This window comes from Halichoerus grypus, chromosome 5 (genome assembly GCF_964656455.1).
Source record: "Halichoerus grypus chromosome 5, mHalGry1.hap1.1, whole genome shotgun sequence".
Lineage (NCBI taxonomy): Eukaryota > Metazoa > Chordata > Mammalia > Carnivora > Phocidae > Halichoerus > Halichoerus grypus.
In genome coordinates, this window is record NC_135716.1 from 144,938,303 (window position 1) to 144,964,814 (window position 26,512).

The 26,512-nt window shown below is 55.5% G+C and overlaps 2 protein-coding genes across 8 annotated transcripts in view; both read left to right on the top strand.

Moving 5' to 3' along the window:
• The window catches only part of CYB5RL (cytochrome b5 reductase like), a 24,953-nt gene extending 15,025 nt beyond the window's left edge, over positions 1-9,928 (top strand). For 2 of the 7 annotated variants that reach the window (XM_036121439.2, XM_078073110.1), the window contains one exon: positions 3,154-4,479. In XM_036121439.2, coding sequence (XP_035977332.1) covers positions 3,154-3,357 — 204 coding nt within the window. In that variant the 3' untranslated portion in view covers positions 3,358-4,479. Of the gene's footprint in view, positions 1-2,318; positions 2,583-3,153; positions 5,205-7,867 lie in introns of those variants that run through there. The other 5 variants (XR_013448174.1, XR_013448175.1, XR_013448176.1 and 2 more) reach the window with 5 other exon arrangements.
• The window catches only part of CDCP2 (CUB domain containing protein 2), a 24,086-nt gene continuing 5,480 nt past the window's right edge, over positions 7,907-26,512 (top strand). The window contains exons 1-5 of the mRNA XM_036121426.2: positions 7,907-8,035; positions 18,176-18,313; positions 21,345-21,692; positions 24,418-24,753; positions 25,680-26,033. Coding sequence (XP_035977319.1) covers positions 8,002-8,035; positions 18,176-18,313; positions 21,345-21,692; positions 24,418-24,753; positions 25,680-26,033 — 1,210 coding nt within the window. The 5' untranslated portion in view covers positions 7,907-8,001. The remainder of the gene's footprint in view (positions 8,036-18,175; positions 18,314-21,344; positions 21,693-24,417; positions 24,754-25,679; positions 26,034-26,512) is intronic.

A 26,512-nucleotide genomic window follows, 5' to 3' on the forward strand; every position in this document is an offset into this window, starting at 1 on the left:
CAGGGTGCCAGGCACGGAGTAGACACGCACGCCATCAGTGATTGGTGAGCAAGCGGATCTGGGGTCACCGCATTTATCCAGGCCCCTCCCCCAGCACTTTGTCCCTGCATGGGAGGAAAGCTGCTTCCAGACTCTCCAGGCTGCAGGTACTTGAACTAGAAGCAACCCTGCCCCTCGGACTCCTCCCTGCATGCACTCCGGCCACCCTGCCCGCTCCCTCCCCTCTTCCACAGTCAGGGCCCATCTCATTCCTTATGCCAAGCCAGGCCCTGAGCTGCCTTCCCCTTGGTCTGCAGCTTTATTTCTCTTCCGTGCGCCCCCAGGGCTGGGCTCCCTGCTGGGGCCTCCCCTCCGGTCTGTGTTGCTCAGGGTCGGCCTCACTGCCCAGTACTTTGGAGCACCCTTCTCATCAGTTTCCTACTTGAGGCAGCTTTAGAGTGTCCCTAAAGACTGGCATGATCTTCCCCATCATGACTGGGTGGGGGGTGTCAGGAAGCTGGGTTTCCCTCCCCAGTACCAGGGGTCTGGGATCCTCAGTGACCAGGTTCTGTGGGCCTCTGATGGGACAGGAGGCTCGGTGGCGTGACCATGAGGGCCATGCTAGGTGAGCATCTGCAGCAGCAGGAAGTGCCGAAGGCCGGGGTACGAGGCAAAGGCTAGTGTGCAGCCCAACTCTTGTGTGCCCGGGGCGGCCCTGTCAGCTCCGCTCGAGGGCCAGCTCAAGGGAGGTGGGAAGAGTGGCAGAATCACCCAGCCGTTGACCAGCCTTCCTGTTCCCCGACCGCATGCCAGGTGCCCAGGATAGGGAAATGAAGAGGACCTGCCCCCTGCCCTCCAGGCACTCGCCTTTCCGTGGGGAGACAGCCGCAGGGGTGGCTTCACTGAGCACTTTCTCCGTGCCTGGCACTGTTCTAGGCACTCTGTGTGCTAAATCATTTAATCCCACCACAGTCTTAGGCGGCTTGTCCTGCCATCATGCCCGTTTTATAGAGATGGCACAGAGAGATTAAGAACCTTGACTAAGTAGGTGGAGAGTTAGGTGTGAACCCCGGTGGTCCTGCTCCAGACGCCCTGCTTTCTCTGCCTGTTGGTATAAGACAGCACAGGGAGAGGTGATACACGGAGGGTGCTGAGGATGCCGGCGGCAAGCAGGGAGGGCTTCACAGAGGAGCTGGCATTGAGCCTGGGCTTGAGGGCAGAGTTAAAGCTGACCAGCAATAAAGGGCCCTCAGCCCTGGCTCAGGGCTTTGATGATGCCAGTGGCCTGGGACTGGGCAGGTAAGTGGGCTGGCTGTCAAAGGCAGGGGCAGGTGAGGGGCCATGGACTGGGAGGTGCCTCCTTGACCTAGGATGCTCCCTGGCCTGCCCGGGCTGCAGCCACAGCGGCCCCACAGATCTCCCCCTCCAGCCACTCCCTGCCAGTTGGCCCTTCATCTTGCAGCCAAAAGGGCAACACTGACCCCCACCACCACCCTGCTTCCAGCCCTTCCCTGGCTCCGCACCACTCTCAGGATGACGGACCAGCCCGCACGGCTGCACCAACCTACGTGGGCTCATCTCCTGGCCCACCCTCCCAGTGTGTCCCAGCACCACTGGTCTGCTGGTCACGCTGCAAGGGCACCGTGCTCTTCTGGCTGCCAGGCCTGCATGTGCTGGTGCTGTTCCCCCTTCCAGGAGCACTTTTCCCCACTTGCTCACCGAACACCTACCCACCCCTCACATCTCTCTGCTGGGGTGGGACTCTATCCCAGAAACTTCTCCAGAGCCCCCAGACTGGCATAGGTGTTTCTGCTGTCATAGCTAGGACTCTCCTCCTTGACAGCATCTACCCTGCGGCGCCATCCCTGATTATGGGTCCCCCACCCTACCTGGGCAGCAACCAGACCCACCGCATCTCTGGGTGTGCAGTTGGGGGAGGGGGGCTATGCCAACCTGAACTAGCCTGTGGGAACTGGGAGGGGAGGCTGCTGGCCTGCAAGGACCCTTTGGGTGGGTCAGAGCATGGACGGGGCGTGGGAAGATCCAGATCATCAGAGCGGACCCCCTGTGAGCACTGTAGTGGTGTCTTTAGAGGGCCCCTGGAGTCAGATGAGCTCTGCGGCACGGGCCTCCGAGGCTCTGTGAGTGTGCCCGAGGGGAGGCCTACACCTGTCACAGTGGCTCACAGAAGTCAGGGCCACTCACCTGGGACATGGTGGCAGAGCTTAGACTCCAGCCCCCTCTCTCCTTCGCATCTCTCTGCTTAGCCCCAGAAGCTAAAAGCTCGCCTTAATAGGGTCTGCAGAGGGGATGGTCCTCTTCTGTTTTTGTTTGTTTAGATGCTGGTTGCATGGTGTCTTGTCTCCGTTAGAAATCTCCAGACTACATATACTTACTGATTTGTGTGCTGTTTCTATACATATTGTACTTCAATGGAACGTTCACTTAAAAAAGAGAAGTTCCGCCAAGTAAGCTGGAGGTGGAGCTTTTCTTTCGTAATCCCGAAGATGAAAGCCACCAGCGAAGGCTAGAAGAGCAGAAAGAGAGACACCTGGGTCACTCGGGCACTGTGCACCCTGGAATCCTACCTCCAGCCTTTTTATGTGAGAAATAGCATGCCCCCCTCGGGTAAGGCACTGCTGCCTCGGGTCCCCGACATACGCAGCTGGAGTGGGACCAGGAGGCTTGTCTGATTCGAGCAGCCGCCACATGCCGGTGCCAAGCACCGTGCCGGGCACAGAGTGGCCCTCAGTCAGTACTTGTTCCGTCAGTAAGGGCATGAACACGTGTTACGCTCCCAGGGTGATGGTGGCAGGCAGCCTTACAAAGGTGCTGGGAGACCCCCAGTCTTGGGGAGAAAACATCCCCCTGGAGAGACGGGGGCAGTGGCCCCCGAGAGGCAGCGAGAATTGGTGGGGCCTGCCTCCCTGCGTGCCCTGGGATGCGCCCCCTCCTCGCTGTGCCTCCCCTGTTGTGGGAGGATACGCATCCCCCCGCCCCCGGGCTTGTTATGAGGGTAATCAGAGCCCCAGTGCCAAGAAGTCCCTGGCCTGTGGTAGGGCTAGCTGAAGGTTGCCTTCCCACCCCTCTGCCTCAGTTTCCTCGTTCGACAGTGATCCGCGTGAACTCTGAAGACTTCCCAGTAGTCACCCGCATGATTTCTCATTGTCTCAGGAGAACTCCCTGGAGAAGCTTCCCTGGAGTTACCGGGAAAAGACCCGCTTTGGCCGCTTGGCCCAGGACCTGATTGAAGAGCTGGTTGGCTCCTGTCGCAGAAAGCCGTTTGCATTGGTCTGTGGCTCAGCCGAGTTTACCAAGGACGTGGCCAGGTGCCTGCTGTGCGCAGGCCTGGCCAAGGACTCCTACTTCCTCTTCTAGCCCTGGCCTCCCTTCCAAAGCCCAGGCCCGGTCCTGCCACTGGAACACTGGAAGAAGCACAGACCGGAGTCAGGAGACTCACTGGCCGGGTGACCTTAGGTGAATGTCTTTACCTCTGTGCACCTGCAGCTCTCCCCTACCTCACGAGGTTGCCACCTCCCTCAGGCAGACATCTTGCTGTGTGGAGGGAAGATGGGGCGGCAGGAGCCCCAGGGAAGGGGCGTGGGAGTCCGGGAGGACTCCAGGGAGAAAGCCCGGTCCATGCCAAGCCCAGGATGAGTAGAAGCCGGCTGGAGGAGGTGCAGGAGGAGCTTCCCAGGTGCCTCAGATTGGAGGGCTTTGGGACTCCCACCCCACCCTGCCCTAGAAATGCCTGTTCTAAAACCTGCTTTCCCTGGAAGCTACGTGTCCTGCTGTGGCCTCAGGGCTGGCTCAGCTGCATTGCTGCGGAGTGTTTAGGGAATGACCATAGGGGTAGCTAAGAGCTCTTTGGAGGAGGAACTTGCCTCATGTCCCTCCTGTGCCTCAAGCCTGACACAGCGGTCTCGGGTTCTGCGACCTGATGACATTCTCCGGGCAAGGTGGGCCCTGGACTACCTTTATTTTGTACTGGGCCCAGGCCTTTCCTGCTGCAAACAGCTTCGCTCTCAGTCTCCCTTCCCGGGCTCAAGAGCCCAGCCCAGAGTCCTTTCCTGAGCAAAAGAGGTACAGAAACGAACGCCCCTCGCTCCGCTAGGCAGCCAGCTCAGCCCGCCTTCAGCTCCGGAGCCCTGGTGACGGTTGCTATGGAGATCTAAAGATAGAGCAGGAGTCAGGAGACCTGGGTCCCTCTCCCTGCTCTGCCCACTGAGCCGCTGCTGGTTCCGCTCCACCCCCACTGCCCTCCCCACCGCGCCCCTCCATCCTGCGTGGGGCAAGCCCTCCCCTCGGACCCGGCGCTCGTAATGAATCCTGCTTTCCACCGCCTGGCCTCCACCGTGCTGCCTCAGCTGGGGCTGGCAGCGGGCGGGAATACTAAGCCATGAAATCTCAGAATCAGAGGACCATGGAATCAGAACTTTATGGTCGTGAAATCACAGCCCTCCTCACACCAGAAATTAAAGTTCGGGACTCCAGAAAGCATCCCGTCTATTAGACTCATTGTGCGAACGGGGAAAGCAAGGCCCCGTGAGGCGAAGAGACGTGCCCAAGGTCAAACAGTTTGCCGCAGAGCTGGCATGAGAAGCCAGGTCCCCTGGTGGCGCCTGTATGGAGAGTTGGGTAACCGGTGATTTTCACACCGGGCTCTGTAGGACACTAGGGTTCCAGGCAAGGCAGCAATGAGGGGACAGCCACACGGGGTCTCCAGGCTCCCTGCAACCAGAGCAGTTCTGTGTTCATCCCATTGATATATCAGGGTTTGCAGTCACCTCCATTTGTGAGAGGGTTTTCCTGCACACACGGCCCAAAAAGTTGCAGGCACATCTCCAAGCTGGCCCATGTCCAGGAAATAACCCTGGTGGGCATCTGGGGGACAGTGCCAGAGGTTTCACACTCAGACTTAGGGGTGGTAGGGAGTCCCCACGTAAGAAATGAGGGTCTGGGGCAGTTCTTTTGTGTCTTTGTCCCATTTTGTATGTTGGGTGTTTAGACATTAGACACAGCCACTCCGTGATAACCATCAGCCCCTCTTGTCCTAGAATGTGTCACCCTCCCCTTCCCCTCACCTCACAGGGCATCCATACAGTCTGGATACAGTGGGGTCTCTTACCATGGGACAATGGTGAAGACCCAGCCATGCCCTTGATACCAGTATGCCAAAAGGCTCATATCGTCCAGAGACTGGAAAGCTCCTGCCTTGCAAGATGGTAAGTTAGCCTTAGAAGAGGACCGGTTGGGGTGTGTGAGGATGGACTGTCTGAATTGGAGGCAAGCCTCTGTCGGCTAGCCAGTTCTGCCCATCCCTCCTGATGAAGCCACACCCACTGCATGGCATGGGGGGGGCATGCCGTCGGGGTGATGGCAGCCAAAGGACACCTGCCTGAGTTTGGCCCCCTCAGTGTTTTGCCTGCAACACTTCTATGTTCCCCTCGATGGTCTCCCAGCCTCTCCCCTCACGCCCTCCATACTGCCACCAGACCTGGTTTTGCAACTCTGATAAGAACACTTAACATGAGAGAGAGGAGGAGCAATATGGCAGAGGAGTAGGAGACCTAAATTTTGTCTGGTTCCAGGAATTCAGCTAGATAGGGATCAAACCATTCTGAACACCTATGAACTCAACAGGAGATCGAAGAAAAGAATAGCAGCAACTCTCTGAACAGAAAAGCGACCACTTTCTGGAAGGCCTTTGGAGCCTGTGTGTGGTCCAACTCCTATTCATCCTTCAAGTCCCAGCCTAGATGCCTCTTCCTCCAGGAAGCCTTCCCTGACTTTTCCAGGACAGTTTAAGAGCATTTCACCTAGGCTCCCACAACCCCTCTCCATTCTCTAGAAAAAAATTAAACCTCATCACACTTAAAAAAAAAAAGAAAAGAAAAGAACACTTAACATGAGAGCTACCCTCCTAACAGAGTTTGTGCACAGTACATTATTGTCAACTGGAGGGACAGTGTTGAACAGCAGATCTCCTGCAGATCTGAGCCTGTCACTCCCTTGCTGAAAATCCTTCAGTGGCTCCCTGTTGCCCTAGGATACAGCGTCGCAACCCTGCCTGCCTCTCCAGACTTACTTTCTGTCCTTGGCCCCTCGCCTCCAGCTCTCAGGTTTTGCCCCAACGCTCTTGCTCCCGTGTCAGTACGGCCCTTCCCATTTGCTACCCTCTGGGTCTGGGTCTGGGCCACCCTCCCGCCCTCCCCTCTTCTACTCGCCTTGGGCTCCTCGTCCCCTGAGGACTTACTCAGCTCACTATCCCTTCCCCTCTGAAGTCACGCCTGCCTCCACCACTGCAGGCCAGGTCGGCCAGCAGGTTCTTGTGCATCCTGCTGCGGCGGCGGCTCTGCCTGCCTCATGCGCAGGTGAGCACATCATGGGGCTGTCTTGGGGCCTGTGCATTGTGTCCCCAGTGTGAGAGTGTGCTCAGCACATCTTGAATGTCGAATACCCGCATAATAAACAGGGAATATACATGGAGTACTTCACAGGTTGCAAAATGCATCTCCTCTATGTTGAAGCACCGTATTGTCCCCAAGATGCACGCTATTTTATTACCCCAATCCACTGATGAGGAAAACCAAGCTTCCAAGACATTAGGCAATTGTACAAGGTGACGTTGGGATGCACAAATTCCAACATGCTGCAGTTGTTATAAAGGTTATATGTGACACGTTAGTGCACCAGGAGACACGTATAAAGATTTTCTTTGCTGCACCATTTGAAATAGCAAATAAAAACTGCCCATATGTCCATCAATAAGAGAATAGAGAAATAAATTGTTCTATATTCATCCAGTAAAATAACGCATAGCAGTTAAAATGAACCAACTAGATCTACATGTATCAACGTAGACTCAATTAAAAAAAACATAATTGAGTGAAAATCAAATTGTAGAAGGCAATGTATAGTGAGATACCAATATTTTGAAAGTTTAAAAACACAAAATAATGCCAAATGCTCAGGAAGGGGATACACCAACTGCAAGGGTGATAGTGACCTCTGGGGATGGCGTGGGGTGAGCAGTCTTTTTTTATCTGCATCGCTTCAATATAAAAACATTTGCAATGAATATGGCCAGATATGAACATCGGGTGACTCTGGGTGATGGGGTCACTGATGTCTGCTTTTTCTGTATTTGAAATCGTTCCATAATGAAAGATTTAAAAAAGAAGATGAAATGTGCCTGGTCACGCTGCTTCAGAAACCAGAGGCTTAAACACAGTCATCCCCACCCCCTCAGGATAGGCTATGCCCCTTTATGTCTCCAGGCTTGTCCAGCTTCCATTTGAAACTGTCGTGAGTGCCTACTGTGTGCCCTGGTCCGGGTACCACAGTAAGTAGGAGATGCAACCTTGGCACTCAGCTTACATGCTGTTCCCTCTGCTTGTCCCTCTGCTTTCCTTCGTAAACACAAACCGGAGTGACTTTCTATATACCACAGTTTGGGACTCTTTTGTTTATTTGTTTTCCTTTTCAAGTGAGGCAGGCCTAGATTCAAATCTCTTGCCAGTTGTGTAAGTATCCAGAGCAAATAACTTGGCCTCTCTGAGCCTCAGTTTACTCATCCACAAAGCGGGGACAGTTGTGCCATCTCCCAGGGTTATGTGAGGCTGAAGGGAACGTGTGTGGTGCTCGAGCACAGCACCTCGCACAGAGCGGGTGTGAGAGCCCAGCCCCCTCCTTTCTCTTGTCTCCCTGGCGACCCCAGCAAGTGCCTGGCTCATGGCTGGCCTCTGAGAAGAGCGCTCGTTCGCAAACTTTCCACTCTCCAGAACCCCCCCTTTTTACTATTTTCCCCATGCTTTGGAAGATTTTGATCCCAAATTGCATGTATTAAGTCATTATTCATTTATCTCCCATTTTTTATTAATCAAAGACCCAGATAGCTGCCCCTGAGAGCTTCTGATCTGTACAGCTAGCTGGGGGCTGCACGTGGTGGACGTCACTCCAGCCAGAGGCAGACGAGCGCAGCAGCTGGTGGTCTGCGTGGCCCGAGGAGGGGCAGTGCAGATGCGTCGCATTCATTTCCTCGTTCGCATGGACCGTGAGTTGTGGGAGCCGCGGGCCTCGCCTGGGGGGTGCTGTTTGCGCAGGTCACCGACTAGCCAGTATTTAGCACAGGGCCCCCATGGGGCCAGAACCCTCATGCCACAGGGCTCACTCTAAGTAGATGGCGTGGACCAGGGCCACACAGAAGAGCGTGGGGTTCACAGAGTGGGAGGTGGCAAAGCTGTCTGCACGTGGATCCCACAGGCTCTGGCTGGAGGCCGCTGCATCATCCTGCCCCTGGCTCCACATGCTGATGGAGCACACTTGCTTGTAACGGGGCGGGCTGACAGCCTTAACTGGGTCCCGGGTGGCAGCACTCAGCTCAGCGGCCAGGTGGGCACACTGGGCCGGGTGGGAGGCCATACCGGCCAGCTTCAGGGGCAAGTGAGCTTGCATCAGCTCCTCCACCCGGACGTTGGGGGGACTTCGCCTCTGGCCTGGCTGACCACAAGGGCTCCTGGAAGGAGGCGAGGAGGGAGGTGATGGGGGTGCTTGCAACAAGGAATATCGAATTTGGGCTGGAAGCCAATTCTGTTGAACATAGAGCCCCACGTTGGAGCGTACAATTTGGAACAGTGGAATGGAAACTAGAGCGTAGAACCAGGAACACAGAGAATAACTTTATGAGTACAGGGATTCACCTGGCTTCTAAGGGGCTCAGCCTACAGTAAGTGCCCTAGGGGGCTGAGGCTTGCTCCAGGGCACCAACTCCCCACACTTGTGGCCTCCCAGGGGTGGGCTCAGTGCCTGGCAGCCAGGGGGCCCTGAGACCGAGAGATGCAGGAGCCAGGTGCTTGTAGGGACTTTCTGCAGCTTCCTCCTGGTGCGTGAGCGGCAGAGGTGGTACATGAACAGGGTCTGCTAAGGTATCTCAATGCTCACGATCTTTAGAGAGCAGTAGCTTCCCTGTTTCATAGGCAAAGAAACGGACAGATGCTCAAGACGTAAAGCACCTGGTGGAGAAAGTGGTCTTCTTGCAGGACGGAAGGGGTCCGTAGCTTGCCTGCTCCCTCCCCACCACCCCAGCTAGCACTATGCCTCACCAGTGAATGTTGACGTGGCGTCTGTTGAACGAATGAATGAGCTGGTGGGAGTCACATGACCATGGGGTGGGGTCGAGATGGTGTAAGGAAAGTGTGCAGTGCTTCCTGGCCCACAATGGGGTCTCCGTGAGCCCTGATCCCCTTCCTCTGCCCCCTCTAAGGGCAGCAGGGCTCTCTGCCAGGAAGCAAACCTTCACGCCCAGGCCCGTGACCACCTTCGGGGAACTGCCCCCCATGCTCCAGAGGAAGGGCTTCAGGGGATCTCCAGCAAGCCTTTACTGGCTCCATCCAACCAGCCCTGAAGTCTATCCAAGTTTCCCCCATGACAACTCAACAAAACCCAGCAATAGCCTGCCTTCCTTCCGTGTTATTCCAGAGAAGAACGCACTCTCTGTCTCTCAACCTCTCTGCCCTCCCTCCCTCCTCCCATATTTTCAGCCTCTCCTTGAAGAGCTGCCTCCAACTTGCAGGGTCTCCTTTGTCACCTCCCTTCGCTCCTCAACCCCCTGCACTCTGGTGCCCACCCCACGTGTGTCCCTGGCGTCTGGAGATCACTTTCCTGCAGCCTGCGATGCTGTTGTCAATTCCCTTCTCTCTGAGCCTATTTCCTCAATGGCATAGTAAGCCCTACCTCACCAGATTATTCTGAGAACTAAGTAACTCCTTCCTTCGTGTATTCAGCGAGCATTTCTGAACGCCTGCTTGTGTGCAGGCTTTCTGCTGGCTTCTTGAAGACGCTGACTTTGGAGGTGTCTGCAGTCCCCCAGGGTCACAGAAGCTATTAGAATAAATGTGAAAGAGCCTGGACACTCTGTGAAGGTAGGCTCTGTCATCTTTCTGCCTTCCCTGGCCCTCCGTTTCCACAGCCAAGAAATGGGTGGGAAAGGGGGTTGGACTTGCTCTCTGAAGTCTCCTCCAAGCCCAGATGGCCCAAGGCCCCGTCCCACCCTCCTCCTCAGGCCGCCCCACCCCTCCTCCTCTCTGTGCCCTTCCCTCTCACCTCTACTCCCAGGTAAGCTTTCAAGCAGTAAACTGCAATGAGGCCCTGGAGGCTGTGTGGCCCCTTCTGCGTTTGGAATTTCTGAAGCTCAGGGGCCCCCCCTTCTTAATGGGGGACCTGATGAGGGAGCGCTGCTTCCCTGACCAGGATGGCCAGTGGCCTGAGGAGAAAGCCAGGTGGGCAGGTTGGAGGCAGGAGGGACCAGGGGTCTCAATGAAAAAGGCTGCAGGGGTCTCAGCCCCCAGCTGTGCCACTCCAGGCATCTCCAACCCTCCGACCGAAGTCTGCGAACCAGCTCAGACCTCATCTTCCTCCTCAAAAGCGGGCCTCCGTGTGGGTAGAATCGGTGTCACAGGAAGAACACGGGCTTTCGAGCTGGTTATACTTAGGTTCAAATCCCAACTCCACCACTGAGCAGTTGCGTGATCTTGGGCAAATCGCTTCATTACTCTGAACTTCACTTTCCTCATCTGTAAGCTAGGGATACTTTTACCCCTTCTCTAGACAGATAGTTATTGAGCACTTACTCTATGCCATGGGCCAAAATACAGCCCCGATAAAATACAGGTCGCTTCTCTCCCAGTGATCAGGTACTGGGGGAGACAGTCAGCCGCCCGGGGTCTCCCCCAGGGTAGTCCTGCCTCCCAGGAGGGGTTTGGAGACCTTGGGGTATACTAACACCTCCTCACAGAACTGTGAGGGTGAGGTGAGATAAAGTGCACAAAATATTGAGCATTGGCCTGGCACACAGTAGGTGCTCCATAATGCTCGTTGAATAAATGAACTAATAAAAGCAACTCTCTCTGAGCTCTGATTACCAGACCATAAAATGGAGCTTGGTAATCCTTCCCTTGCAAAATTCTTGTAAAGATTTTTAACTTTGTTTAAATATATTAGTAAATAGAATGTACTACTTGCCAGGTACTCTTCTTCTAAACCCTTTGCAAATATTAACTCATTATTCTCATTTTACAGATAAGGAAACTGAGGCACAGAGGGGGAGGTTAAGGAACCTGCCCAAGGTCACATAGCTTGGATATGACTGAATATGAATGTGCCTGAAACAGTAGGAGCTCAACAATTGCTGGGGGGCAGGGAGGTTTTAGGCTTGGTATCCAGTGCAAGGCAGGACGCTCTGGAAGGTTCCCAGGAGCCTGAGCTCTGGGTGGGGATGGGTGGAGGTATAAGAGGTGGAATATGGTGGGCGGGTGAGAAGGACATGAGGGCCCAGAGGGTAAGAGGAGGCCGTAGAACACTCTAGACACCTCCCTGGAGGTTGTAATCCTGGGACCGCCATTCCAGCCGCCTCTCCTGAGGCAGGGAAGGTCACCAGGGTAGTTTCCCCTGTATGTAACCTTGAACCTTGTTAAAGGTCCTGGCTTGCCAAAGAAGCTGGACTAATTGGCCATCAAAGGGACGGGAGGAGAGAAGCTGGGCCAGCAGGAGGCTTCCTTCCTGAGTCTCCCCCACCCCTCTGCTCCTGGCCCTGCAAATCCTTCCAGGACCGCCTTCACCTTCAGTCAGACTCCCCTGGATCCCACCCAGTACTCAGCACCAGCCTTGCAGCTCCATGGTCCTGGGTTGGAATCCCAGTCCTGCCATTTAGGAGGACTATGATCCTGGGTCATCACTGTGCCCCAGTCTGTGCACTGGGCGATGGGGGGGCCTACTTAGAGGGATGTGTGGATTACAGGAGACGACCTGACCTACACAAAGGGCTTCGCCCACCACCCAGCTCACTATCACGGTCACCCCAGTTGTTAGTGTAGCCCCCCAAGACACCGATGGTGCACAGCTCTTCACAGTTTGCAAAGCCCTTTTGCCTCTCCGACCTTGCATTTAATCCACGCAGCAGCCCACGGAGATGGAGAGCGGGATTAGTAAACCCACTTCACACACCAGGAAACCGGGGCTCCACGGGTAAGTGAGTGACTTGCCTAAAATTACATTACCTCTCAGATGTGAAACACGAGTCCAAACCCAGGACGATTTGAACCGAGACCCGTCACCCTTTCCCCTAAACCCTGGCTAATGGCAGTGGCCTAGCATTGCTGAGGGTGAGCAGGGCTCTGAGAGGCCCGTTCTCTGCCTGGCCCCCGGTTCTCACCCTGTCCCAGGAGCAAGGGTGCCCACCCTCGCCAGGCCCAGCTCCTCCACTCTGCTATGAGGGCAGTAGCCCCTCCCTGCGTGGTTGGGACGTTCAGTGAGATAAGGTGTGGAAGGACCCAGGGCCTGGAAGGCCCCACCAAAGGGGGCGATCCTGGCCCCCTCCTCACTTTCTTCTCATTGGCCCAGGAGCCGGAGGCTTGTGAAGGTCACGTCCTTGTCCGGGGCCTCCCAGGACACCTGGTCCTTGGCACATCTGTTCTTCTGGGACATCATTCCCAGTATGTGGCCTTTGCAGCGTAGCCTTGGGAAAGGACAGGGCAGAGCAACTGAGAGAAAAACAGACGCAGAGAGAGGAGACTTGGGGGAGGGAGATGGTGTCATCTTCACAGAGTCGCAGCCCTGGGCCTGGCTTGTGGCTCCCAGGGCTGTGAGGGGCAGCCCCCTTCTGCTGTCCACCCCAGGGACTCCCCCCCCCCCCCCCCAGCCCACCACCAGCCTTGTCTCGGTCAGGACCTGCCTCCCCGGCTTTCAGCTTTCCCCCTTGCTCTTCACCCTTCCCTTCACTGGTTCTCCTAGTTGTTGGCTGCCTGTATTCCCTCCCTCCTCCTTTCCCCTTCTGCTCCTCCCTCACATCCTCACCCACTCACCCTGTGCCACCCCGTGGCTTTCTAGCAGGTCCCGGCAGAGAAAGTCTGCGATGTGACATGCTCATCTCCCACCCTGCAGGGCCAGTCCCTGCAGACATCGGGAGGAGAGGGTGTGGGTGCTCCCCAGGTGTCCCTCCCTCCTGGCCTCTGCCACCGGGCCCATCCTCGTGGGAAGCTCCCCTAAGTCCCCAGGGCCCTGGTTAATGGAGAGGTGTGACTCCCTGCGGCCCAGCCAGGAATCCCCTGGGGTGGCACGGCCTCCCTGCTCCCTGCTCTCTGCCATACACCCTTCTGTCAGCTCAGACCTCTGTGGGAGGAGGCTTGAGGCAGCACCTTGTTATCCCATGGGTAACTTACCCCGACCCAGGTGGAGTAACAGAATGCAGATGGGAAAACAAAATTGGCTTGGAGAGGAGCCTCAGAGGTAGACGTGCCGGCCAGAGGTGACAACTGAGACACAGACCTATAAGCTGTGTACCCGTGGAAATAGACATGAGCTTCTTAAAACGATAAACGTGTACGTGTGGAGAGGCGCAGATCCCCCGACACGGTCATGCGTGCACACAGCTATGACATTGGCACTTAGACCCAGATGGACACCCAGGGAGGGTGCAGGTGTAGATGCATATCCACAGACATCGAGACACGTGTCTATGCAGAGGCAGCAGTAGGTGTGATCCGTGTGCATGCACAGAGATGGGCACATGTGCAAAGAAACGGCTCTGAATGCACGGTGTTGGGTGCAGTTGCAAAGGGCATATGCACACGCAGAAACGGACAGTCACCCACAGAGAGATGAGTGTACTTGGTGCCTGATGCATAGACGCCAAGAAGGGCTCGTGTGCCCGAGGAAACAGCACGACCAGCTGATGGCACAGGTGCGCCCCGAGACGGACAAATCCGCACAGTGACGGAGACAGGTACCCCCACCCCAGACATGTTCACAACACTCCTCAGGGGCCTCCCTGTGTCTGCTAGGTGTCTGTGGCGCGGCAGAGCCAGTCATGGGGAGGAGAGTCATCCCTATGCCAAGACACCCCCTGGAAGTTTGAGAGTGTGTCCTCAGGGCTTGGCTGTGGGAGTCTGCACAGCCTGGCACTGGAAGGCCGCCGGGCCCCCGGGGTTGACTGTCCTGTGGGCGGCTTGGGCACTCGCTAAGGACCCTGGTGCGCAGGCTAAGGGCAGCCTTTCTTCCTTCTCCACCACCTCCCCTGGGGATGGGGAGAGAAGCCGAGGCCAGGCAGCTGATGGCAGGGAGCGGCAGCCCGGCAGGGGAGGCCCCACGCAGAGGAGACATCCAGGAGAGATGAAAAGAACAGTGCAAGCTGACCTGAGGTCTGTGGAGCCTTGGGAGTCCGCACAAATGGAAGGCGGGAGGAGAGAGAGAGCACGTACCCGAGTTTAGTGCTGGCCCTCTCCACACTCCACGTGCCTTCGCCCGTCTGGTCCTCACAACGCCCAACAGGTGGCCACGGTTCTCCTCACAGCTCGGGAAATAAGGGCCGGAGAGGCAAAGTGACTTGTCCAAGGTCACACAGCTAGTAGCTGCCAGAGCTGCAGTCTGAACCCACATGGTCTTGGTTCTAGGAGCTCCGGGCAAAGTCACAACACCAGACGCCCTGCCATTCCCCTGAGCGGGGGTAAAAGCACACGCTTTGGACACAGATGAGCATGGACTCAAATTGACAGGGACACTTCCTAGTGTGTTCCCGAGCAGTTCAATCCATCAATGGCTGCTGAGCACTTAGTATGTGCTAGGGGACGGTGTGCAGCGGGGACGGAGACAATGAGATGGTGTGCTCTGGGCTAAGCCCTGTGTGGGGCACTGGAGCGAAAGCCCTAGAAGACAAGGTGTTTGCAGAAAAGCCAGGTGGTCCTCTCTGTGCTACAGGTGCTCCCAGGGAGCGGGCACTCTCCCAGCTTGAGGTAGGGGCAGGACAACTCCCTGGAGGAGGTGGTAACCTTCTGAAGGATGAGTTAAGAGTCTGTCAAGGGATGATGGGATAGAGAGAGGGGCAGTTGAGTCTCAGGGCACAGCACGTGAGGAGTGAGGGAGATGCCGGTGGCTGGGATGTGGGGAAGAAAGACAGGAAGGAAGTCTGGGGTGTCCTGAAGAAGCAGGAATACCAAGCGGAGGACTTGGGGTTTTATCCTGAGCAGAGGGGTGATGCGGTCAGATCCGTGTTTTGGAGAGATGAGGGCAGAGAGCAGTTTGGGCGCCGGCCAGGGAGGTGGGCAGACAGGAGCCAGGTGGTGAGTGTGGGGAGCGGTGGTTTCAGAAGTTGTTTCAGAGCCTGAAGTGCTCACCAAGCTCAAGTGCAGAACCGAAGGGAAGGGAGGCCGAGGCAGCTGCTACATTTCCGGCTCGGTGGGTTGGTCGTGCCACCACCTAGAATTGGAAACCCCAGAGAAGCAATTTTGGGGGTGGGGAGTGGTGATGAGTTCGCTGTGGGTTTTGAGGGGCCCGAGGGGCACTCTGGTGGTTACCGCCGGTTGCCTGCCCAACAGCCATCCATGCCTTGCGCTTTGCTGACCAAATCCTCGGGTTTTTTTGTGGCAGTAATATGCCCACAGCCCTGTAGACCCTAGAGGAGGGAGAGGAGGAGAGGAGGAGAGAAAGGGAAGACACAGCCTTCAAGAAGCCAGGCTCTGAGAGCCAGCAGATGGGTAGGGTGCGAGCTGGAGGGAAACAGGCTCATGGAAAGTGTTTGTATCCCAGCCACCCCCATGATGCCTAAATGGGGATGGGAGAAGGGCAGCCAGGCAGGCAAGGCTGGGGACCTGGAGAATGGGGAGCTAATACAGGGTTAGGTCCCTACGGCAGTGAGAGGGGCAGGCTCTGGGCACAGGAGGGGAATTGGCCTCGGACAGGATGTGGAACCACCGTTCCCTGAGGCTGGAGGGAAGGGACGTGTGAGCACTTGGAGACAGGGTGAGGGCTGTGAGGTGTAGGGGTTTCTGCTTTACGTCTTTTTGGCTCTGCAGGAGGGGCTGGGGTTATTATAGGGGAAGACTGGTGACCATCTGGGATGATGTCCGTGGAGGGTCAGAGAGAGAGCCACCTAGGGAAACACGGAAAGGCTGGGGGGTGGAACTGAGACCCAGGAAGGGCTGGAGATGCTGAAACGGTGCTAGTGCCACTGCATGGTGACGGCGTGCTGCCCAGCAGTGCTCAGAGGCCCAGGCCTGCAAGGGAGGGTGCGGCCAGCTGGGCTGATCCAGCAGATGTCTTGAAAGAGCAGGATGGCCCTGACCCTGGACTCTAAGCCCAAGAGAGAAGATAGGGCAAAGGGTATGCCAGGTGTGGGGAGAAGGGCAGGGAAAGAGACCAGAGGTTGCAGGGAGCATGGGAAGAGATGGCTGTTTCAGGGGTGGAATGAACATTGCAGAGGTGAGTAATTCCAGGGATAGCAGGTCAAGGGTGAAGCCGCACTAAGGGCCACAGTCTTCTGTCCTACAGGACTCCGCCGATGCCACCATGGCCCCGCCCACATCCCTGGTTTTCACCATTCCTGGGCATGCAGACAGCTTCTGCCTGCAACCCCTGCACTTTTGGGCCATTCCTCACCCCTCACTGGAACAACGTGGGGCCGTAGTCTACACCATCTCCCGGAGGTGCTCATGGGGGTGGAGCCTCAGTTGTCCACAGTGGCAGTGGCTCATCACCATGCCCTCAACTGGCTTCTTCTCATCCCTGACTCACTTCCCCATGCCCCTGCCTGTGCTTCCTGGGATCACCTCCCAAATAAGCTACTGGCCCTTGAATCCTTGTTGCAGGGTCTTCCTGTGGAGCTGCTCGACCCAGGACAGTGGGCTCAGACCCTTTAGGTGTTGGTTTCCTCCTCTGTGAGGCAGGGAGTCTACCGTGCACCTGTGACATTGGAAGGGCACATGCGCACGGGCATGAGGTTCCTGGCGCCAGGTCCCAGCACTCAGCAGGCACTAGGTCAGCACCCTCTCTCATGCACACAATGGGGGCGATTAAATCTCCTGTCCCCTCAGATGGCCCAGGACAGCAGAACCTTTCTGTTGCTGCCAATCAAGCCCCAAAGGTAAGCCAATCCCTCAGGCCCGACCATCCCCAATTCTCTTTGCTGAACACCTTCCAGGTGGCCTCCCATGCTGGCAGCAAAGGGCTCCCTGGGGACCTCCTGACACAAGGATGGGCCAGAAGCAGCATGTGGTCTGGCAGATGGCCCTCTGAGTCCCTCTGAGGTAAATAAAAATCATGCTTGCTCCCAAGCACGGAGCCAGGCGCCGGCTCATCTAATCCTCGCAGCGGACGACAAGCTACTAGCTTTCTCCTCTTCGTGCTCAGGAGACCGGGCCTCAGAGACGTTGGGCCACTTTCCCAGGCTGCCCCAGCCCGGCAGGAGCGGCAGAGCCGGGAATCAGACCTTGTGGGCCCAACCAGAGCCCAGGCTCCTCACTGGGAGGCAGGAGCGTGCCATGTTTCCCTCAGATGCCCTGTGCAGGCTCTGCACAGAGAAGTTGCTGGGGAATGAGCGCTGGGCTGAACAGAACCAAGTACGGCTCCCAGAGGAAGTAGAGCCTGTTTCCTGTTGGACACAGAGCCCTTGAGAGCATTCCTGCAGCCTCGCTCCTAGCACCCAGCCTGGCACAGAGTAATTCTCAGGCAGGGTTTGTGGATCAGTTGAGGAGGGAATATCTAATATTCCTGGCCAGAATTTACACTGTGGCCCGGATCCATGGTTGCTCTAGGAGATGCACAATACAATTTTCCCATTCTGTTATTCTGGCTGCTTTCTTCCATGAAGATAGAATTTTCCCTCATCAGCTGCCCACCCCAGCCTCCTTTGCCCTCCCTCTGAGCTAATCTAAGCATGTCTGAAGGATGCCTTTCCCACTTGTCCCACTAATTAGAAGGTCCCTTCAGCTCCCCCGTGGGTGGGGATGGGACAGCCATTGGGCTGCAGCATAGGTCACAGCCTGCCATTTCCTACAGGCAGGGCTGAATGGCCCCACTGGACAGATGAGTAAGACTGAGACCCAGAGGAGCTAGATGACTTGTTCAAGGCCACCCGGCAGGCTAGAGACTGACTTAGGGTGGTTGCCAGATCTGCCTAGCCCCAAGACTCATGCCCTTTCTCTACCACCAAATGCCCTTCCCGCCCTGAGGTGCTTCCCTTCCCGATCCAGGGCGGCCAGTGCAGATCTCAGAATGTGTCAAACCGGTGACACTAGATCCATCACCTCAGGGTGGAATGAAGGAAGCACCTGGGGATCAGCTTACTAATTCGAGGGGCCAATGAATTATTCAGACCACCATTAACTTGGAGGCCCTCTCAGACTGATCTCCCTTTCCCCTGCTCCAGACCCTCAGATCCTGGCCTGCCCCGAGTTCTGCAGACCCGTGGGGGCCCCCAGTGAGGGGATGCTGGCAGAGCTGGGGTCCTGTCTGGTGTTGGTGGTGCTGCTGCTGGGCCCAGGCCCCAGGGCCCACGCCATGAAAGGTAGGAGCTCCGGAGGACACAGGCAGGCTCTGCGACGGGGCGGGGGGGCAGGTGGCTGCCAGGGTCTCAGGAGGTTTCCATGTGGGAGGCCAGAAAGCAGGAGGCCTTTTTGGGGGGAGTTGGCTGAGTTGAGGGTGTATTTGCTTCAGAGAAGGTGAAAGGCAGTATTTGCAGAGCACCTGCTCTGCACTGGATGCTTTACAAATACGATTGCATTTAATCTTCAGGACAAACCTCAAGGTGGGTATGAGTCCTCCATTTTACAGATAAAGGAACTGAGGCAGAGCGAGGTTAAGTAACCTGTCCAAGGAGACATAGTTACCAAGGGCTAAGGGAATGGCTCAGAGGCAATGGAAGGTTTCTTGCTGGAGGAAGACTTTATCCTCCTCCTGAGAGCCTGCTGTACTTCCCCACCACCAGCCAGGTGAAATCAAAGTTCTTCCTGATGGCATTCGGAGTCCCCCAGGTTTGGCCCCAGTTCTCTATATAATATCCAGCCTCGGTCCCCTGTGTCCCTTGGGCACCCCAAGCTCTGGCAGAGGATCATACCCCCTTCTGGAAATGCTTCACCCTCTGTCTGGAAGATCCCTGTTCTGTTTTGCCTTCTGAGAACATGTGGCTCATCTATCAAACTTGGGTCAAACACCACCTCCTCCAGGAAGCCTTCCACATCCTTCCATCAGCCTCAGAGGCTCCCTCCTGGGAGCTCCCAGAACCCTGTGCCAGCACCCTGGCCCCAGGTCACCTTGTGCTGCTCCATCCCCATTGTGTTGTGTGCCTGTCTGGGAAACAGTATCACTTCCCTGAACTTCAAGGGGCGTGCATGTTGGGGGGGCTCAGCAAGCAGCCCTCAGTGCCTCGTTTTCCTGCAGGCTCAAGTGGGGCTCAAAGAAGGAAAGGGTTTGTGCCAGTCACCTCTTCGGTGGCAGAGGTGGGCTGGGTCCCCAGGCGTCTCACTCCTTCCTGTAGGGGGAGAAGCTAGCTGTTCCCATTTTCCAGCCTCCGGAGCTATAGCGGCCCCAGGGTGATCCTGGGGTTCAGGGCGTCTGGCTGAGTCCCGGAGGACAAGGCCTACGCTTGTGCTGGCACCTGGGACCTCCTTGGCCACAGGAATTCTGCTCCAACACTCCCAGGGCTTTTCCTGTCCCATGGGCAGGGCTGGGGGAAGGACAAGGACAGGCACCGGACAGAATATCCCTCTGTCCTCTTGCCATAAAGGCATGAATCAGACAGGGTTCCTGCCGGGCCTGACGCAGGGGCCAACAGGGAGCCGACAACCTGAGCTGGGTGTGCATCTGAGGCCCTTGAAGGAGAAGCTCTGTCTCATCGGTGCTCACAGACACCCCATTTCACAGATGCGTGACTGAGGCTCGGGGAGGCTAGGTGACTGTGAGTACGTGCCATTTCCTCCCTCCAAATTGTCCCCAACTAACAACCTTCTTGTCCCTCCTGGGCAAACTCAAACACCACCTTCCCTGTGAATCTTGTCCCCCCAGCCCCCAACAGTGCTGGCCCAGCAAGATTAGCCCTCCTCCCTCGGGCCCCCTGTGGCCTTGCTGACAGCCCTCCCATTCCACAGTGCGCTCCCCGGGAGAGCCCCGTGCTGAGTCAGCCCAGGCCTGGTACGGGCTCTTTGGCCTTTTCAGTGAACAGAGCTAGGAAATTAATTTTTTTTTTTTAGAAACAAAAATAAATCTTAAATTCATACTGTATTTAATTCAAATTGAGGATCACAAGCATTCTATTTAATTTTTTAATTTTATGGTTGTATTGCTCTCTTCTTACACGGAACATCTTAGCTTCTATTGACATTAGCAGACGTGCTTTATTCCAATTTTTAAAATACTGTAAAATAGCAGTACTGACTGTTATTACAAACAGTAAGTCTCCTGAGTCAAGTTTCAGAGTTCTTTGTGCTTCGTTTTGTCCCGGGGATATATCCCTCTAGGAATGTACAGTCAAAAAAGTGTATTTCCAAGTCATTTGAAATCATTTCCCCCCCATGATGAATGTGCCTCCAACTTGATATATGTATACGATATTTGTTTCAGTTTGGGATTTTTAGGGGTTACTTAAAATGGTTTTTTGCTAATTTAAAAATTATATTAAAGGTCATTCATGAGGGGCGCCTGGGTGGCTCAGTCGTTAAGCGTCTGCCTTCGGCTCAGGTCATGATCCCAGGGTCCTGGGATCAAGCCCCGTATCGGGCTCCCTGCTCAGCGGGAAGCCTGCTTCTCCCTCTCCCACTCCCCCTGCTTGTATTCCCTCTCTCGCTGTGTCTCTGTCAAATAAATAAATAAAATCTTTAAAAAAAAAGTCATTCATGACTATAAAGTCAAAATTATAAAACAGGTCTCATTGAAAAAGGTCTAGCTTCATGCCTGTTTTCCTCCCCTCTGTTTACTCCTTCCCCTGACAGAGAATCATTTTTATTAGTTTCCTTCCATTGTTTTCTTTTTTTTAAATATCAGCAAATATGCGCGTATAAGAACGTACTTGTGAGAGTACAATAGGCTGTGCCCATCCTCACTGAGGGTGGGGGTATTATCGTTTGTAATTTTTAAATTCCCTACGCTACACGCCTAGGATCTGGCATATAGTACTGTTTTATCTAAAATTATAGATCTGCCCCAACGTGTCTGTCTCCTCTCCCTGCTTTATTTTTCTCCATAACACTAATCACTCTTCAGTATGCTCTATATTTTACTCACCGTGTTTATCATCTGCGTTCCCCATCAGAACCACCCAGGAGATTCCACAAAGGCAAGAATTTTTGTCTGTTCTGTTCCTGCTGAAACCCCAGCACCTAGAACATTGCTTAGCACTCAGACGGTATTTGTTGAATGAATAAAAGAGTGCTTGATAAGTATTTGAGGATTAAGCAGATGAATGAGCAAACATGTGCATCAGTGAATTGATTTAGGGTCATGGCCTCATGCTCCCTCACCCCATCCCGAAGACCCAGGTCTGTGGCCGGCTCTACCATCCAGGACCCCAGCACTGACAGAGCCATTCTTCCCTCTTGCCCCAGGTGTCAAATGTGGGGGTGTGCTCTCAGCACCTTCCGGAAACTTCTCCAGCCCCAACTTCCCCAGACTCTACCCCTACAACACAGAGTGCAGCTGGCTGATCGTGGTGGCCGAGGGCTCCTCGGTGCTGCTCACTTTCCACGCCTTCGACCTGGAGTACCACGACTCCTGCGGCTTCGACTACCTGGAGGTGTACAACGGGGCCTCGGGGGACAAGGGCAGCCTGCTGGGGAGGTTCTGCGGCCGGGTGCCCCCGCCGCCCTTCACCTCCTCCTGGCACGTCATGTCTGTCGTCTTCCACTCAGACAAGCACGTGGCCAGCCGAGGCTTTTCTGCTGGCTACCAGAAAGGCAAGGGGGGCCTGGCAGGGAGAGGGGGGCCCTGCGGGGGCCGGGGGGAGGAGAGCTGTGGGCTGAGGCGAGGCTTGCCGGCAGCTCCGGAGCCTGGGTGGCCCTGCTGCCACAGCTCAGGGACAAGGACAGCTTCCAGCGGTGGTCATGGTGGTTGTAGGTTCCCACCTTCAGGGCAGCAGTCCTGGGAGCCCTGGGAGGGTCTCACTGTACCCAGGAGCAAGGCGTCTTGTGCTCGCTGTGGTCCTTCTTATCCCATACCATGGCATCAGGACGAAGGAGAGGACACCAGGTTGCCCCTGCTGCCCGTCCCTCTGCAGCACCCCATCACTTACGGGCGCAGGGACCCCTGGCACCCCACCCCAAGTCCTCTGGAGTAAAAGATGCACGAGGGCCATCTGTGTGGAGCCGGTGACACTCTCCCTCCCCAGGCCTTACCTAATGCCTCTTACGTTGTGGATCCCTAACCTTCCCTCCCTCTGCCTGGAAACCTGCCCCTTAGTCTAGTGAGGGGAGCAGAGGCTTTGCTCTTCTCAGCTTTCCTCTTGTCTCCAGGCCTCTCTGCAGACACTCAAACCTCCTCCCTTCTCCGAAGGCCCAAACCCAACGCCTTACTTGTGTCCGCTCAAGCCACAGACAACCACAGAGGCTCTTGGGGTGCAGGGTTCCCCATACAACAGTCGGAGGGCTCGGGTGGGACACCCCTCCCTGAGCTGGCTTTCGAGGCACAGAACTGTGGAATGCCAAAACACAAGAATCACAGACTGATCTCGTCACAGTTTTGGAATTTTAGACTCTTAGGTTTTTAAAATGTTAGGATATCAAAGTCATAATTCCATAAGCAATGTCTTCCCACATTTTATTTTATTTTAAGATTTTATTTATTTATTTGACAGAGAGAGACACAGCGAGAGAGAGAGAACAGAAGCAGGGGGAGTGGGAGAGGGAGAAGCAGGCTTCCCCCTGAACGGGGAGCCCGATGCGGGGCTTGATCCCGGGACTCTGGGATCATGACCTGAGCCGAAGGCAGACGCTTAACGACTGAGCCACCCAGGTGCCCCTTTTCCAGCATTTTTAAAAACAGGAGTACCATTATAGCAAATGGAAACTTAGGTTAATCCCTTATATATAAAAGAGGTAAAGGCAGTACTTTCTTGGTATGCATTTACTATATTTTTTAAGTTCATATTTTTAACATTTACTTATTATAAGCCAATCACTGAAAACATAAGTCAATATGGATGGCTTCCAATGAGTGAAATTTTTATATATGACCTGTGACTGTGGATGCTATTGTTCAGCGCGTTAAAGAGAGCTTGAATACAGCACAGGAGTGAAATTTGCCCCACGTGCAGGCCGATGGATGCGCCAGGGGGCTGCTGCAAAGCTCCGGAGCACAATTCAAAGCTTCTGCTAAGTGTGTTCACATGGAAAAGGATCTCACAGACTGTCAGAACCTGCCCTCTCATTTCACAAACAATAAAGTTAAGAGCAGAGAGGGAGTGTGCCTTCCCAAGGTTACACGGCTGAAAGCAGGAACACTGGGACAAGAAGTCTTAGCACCCAGCCCAGAGCAGAGCTAGGTTCACAAAGCCAAGCCCTGGGGCGAGGTTCTTGGCGTCTTGGGAAACAGCAGTGTGCCCCACCCTGCTGGTGCCTCCACATGGTCAGGGCATTCATCATCAGCCACCTCCTGGCTGGATTGGCAGGGCTGGGTTCCAAAAGGGTTTCATCAGCACTGGAGATGCTGCATGAGCCTGCACCTGGTGGATCAGGCTGGGCAGGTCTTCTGACCTCTCGTATTCCCATGAGGCTCATGGAGGCTGGGTCACTTGCCCAGGGTCACACCCCTCATACAAGACAGAGCTGAGGACCGACACCTGTCTTCAGACTTCAAGCCCATCTCCAGTTCACCAGACCCTCTCTCCAAGCCTCAGTTTCCTCTGTCAGGGCGCTTTGAGAACATTGCTGAGCTCGCGCACCTCAGCCTCTGTGCGCCACAGGCCTGGTAGGAAGGGACAATGAGAATCACAAGGTCAAGTGCCCAGGCTCTGCAACCAGGCAATGCCTGCTCTCCCCATTACCAGCTGGGTGGCCTGCCATCAGAGCCCCACCCAGGTTCCCGGGGACTCATCACTTCAGTGGCTCCTCCCAACCTCCATATCTCTATGTGAAGCCTTCTTCCGGAGTCTCGGCAGGTCGCCTCTGTCCCCACAGCCCTCGGCCTGGACTCTTGGGAGTTGGTGTATGAACGCCCCAGCTCCCTTTCTCTCAGGCGACATAACTCTGAGGTGTGTGCCCGACGCCATTCCCCAGGATTCCCCAACAGGGCTGGGCAGCTGGCTTGACATGCCCTCTATGGGCCCTCATAGCTCCCAAATAAACTCCTTGTGCTCACAGCCTTGTCTCAGGGTCAATCTGGGTGAACCTAGACTCCCCCAGGTAAGTTACTTACCTTCTCCGTGCCTCCATTTTCGCGACCATGGAACGGGGAGAACCACTGTGCATTCGCCTAGGGTGATGGTAATGGTGTCAAAAGACAGCGTCGGAGCCAAGTGCCAGGTCTGTGCCTGCCACACAGCAAGCGCTCAGTGGATGGTGACGAGGTTTCCGTGAGATAGATACCCAGGGGGGTGGCACGTTGAGGGGTGTCCTGTTCCCAAGGGGGGGGCTGGGGGGGGCCACGGGGGGGAAGAAAAGTCAGCTCAGGAGGGCTTCCTTGCAGATGTGTGTGGTGGTGTCCTAACGGGCCTTTCAGGGGTCCTTACCAGCCCTGACTACCCGGACAACTACCCCAACAACGTGGAGTGCCACTGGGTGATCCACGCGTCCGGCCCCGCCACTGTCAAGCTGGTGTTCGTGGACTTCCAGGTGGAGGGCAGTGAGGAGTGCACCTATGACTACGTGGCCGTGCTTGGGGGGCCTGGCCCCGCCCACGGGCATCGCTACTGTGGCAGCACCCGGCCCCCCACTCTTGTGTCCCTGGGCCACGAGCTGCAGGTGGTCTTCAAGTCTGACTTTAACATTGGAGGCCGGGGCTTCAAGGCCTACTACTTCTCAGGTAGAAGGGGCTGGGGCTATACCTCGAGTCCCCTGTGCATGCTGTGCATGTCCCTGCCTGGCCAGTGCCAAGGCGTAAGCATGTCACCTCCTCTGTGAAGTCTTCCTGATTGACCCAGAATTAGTCCTTTCTTTCAACTCCTTCTGGAGTTTTTTTTTGCAGCAATGATCTAACACTTATCATTTATGTACGTGGTCGGCATGTTGATTTCCCCTGATTGTGAGTTCCTATGGGTTTGTCTCTGTACCTGCCACATAGAAGGGATTCAATCAATGTGTGTACAAATGAATGAATGAACCCTTGATAGTAAAATGAACTAGAGAGTGGAGGAGATGGAGAAGGAAATAGACAATGACAACCCACTGTGATCTTTGTTAACAATAAGAATCATGGATGACTTCCTGGAGGAGGAGAGAATTGAGTAGTGCTTTGAAGGAGTTAGCCAGAGGCAGAAGGAAGGGAAGGGTATTCCAGGCAGAGAGATCAGCATGTGCAAGGGCAGGGAGGACAGAGAGGGTTTAGTGTGCTCGTATGCTGGGAGGTGTTTGGGGAGGCTGGAAGGCAGGGCTGGATGAGGGGCAGTGAGAAAACAAGCAAGGTCATGTCATGAGCCATCTTGTCTGTCAAGTCCAAGTTTGGACTCAACTCTGAGGACAAGTATTAGGTCTGGTTATTGAATTCCTAACCGGACCAGCACTCGTGAAGTGGACTGCCAATTGGAATGAGAGTCCTAGCCTTCAGCCAGTTCCCGTTTAAAGCAGGCTTTGGGATCCATTGTCTGGTTTGCCCACCACGGTGCCCACCAGGTGGTGGTCCAGGGTGGTTTTAGGACCTTTATGGTGCCCACTGCCCAAGCTGTACTGCAGACGGTGACAGTCTCCACCCTTCTCATTGTTGTCCCTTCTGTCCCACTCTCCCCAACCCAGGAGAATGCCAGGAGGTATACACGGCCGTGCGGGGCAACTTCTCCAGTCCCCAGTACCCCAGCGCCTACCCTAACAACATTCACTGCCACTGGACCATCCGCCTGCCTCCGGGCTACCGGGTCAAGGTGTTCTTCCTGGACCTGGACCTAGAGGGTCCCAACAGCCTGACCAGGACCTGTGACTTCGACCATCTGGCAGCCTTTGATGGGGCCAGCGAGGAGGCCTCCCTGCTGGGGAATTGGTGCGGCCACCACCTGCCAGCACCGGTCACCTCGAGCCGCAACCAGCTTCTGCTCCTACTGCACACGGACCGCAGCACCACCCGGAGGGGCTTCTCCGTGGCCTACATTGGAGGTCAGCTGGGGTGGAGGGTGTGGGCGTGCTGATGGTGGGGGGTGTGGGCAAGGCTGGGGTCCTTTGCAGCTTCCTCCCTCCATCCCACTGCTGGTCTCCTCCAACCTTTTCTCAGGTGGCTACAGCACTGCCGACTGCTGCCCTGGGACCCCGGGGACCGCACCAATGTGGCCCTTGCTTATTTCCACCCCGCAAAGTCCTGCCTTCCCAGCTTCCAACTCCACGTGCCCTAATTCCCCCCATCTCTCTCCTTCCCCCTTGGGCCCCTGGCCTCTCTCCTGCTGTGGTTTATCCTGTGTATCCAGGGATAGTACGCAAAATATGGCCATGTTACTTGTGATAAACAATTGGTATAACCATGGAGATGTCGACAAGCTTTGCTTATATCGGTCATAAATCCTGACTGACAGTGGCTTGAACAAGTGGCTTTTGTTTTCCTCACATAACAAGAAGTCTGGAGCTAGGGAGCTGCTTTGTTG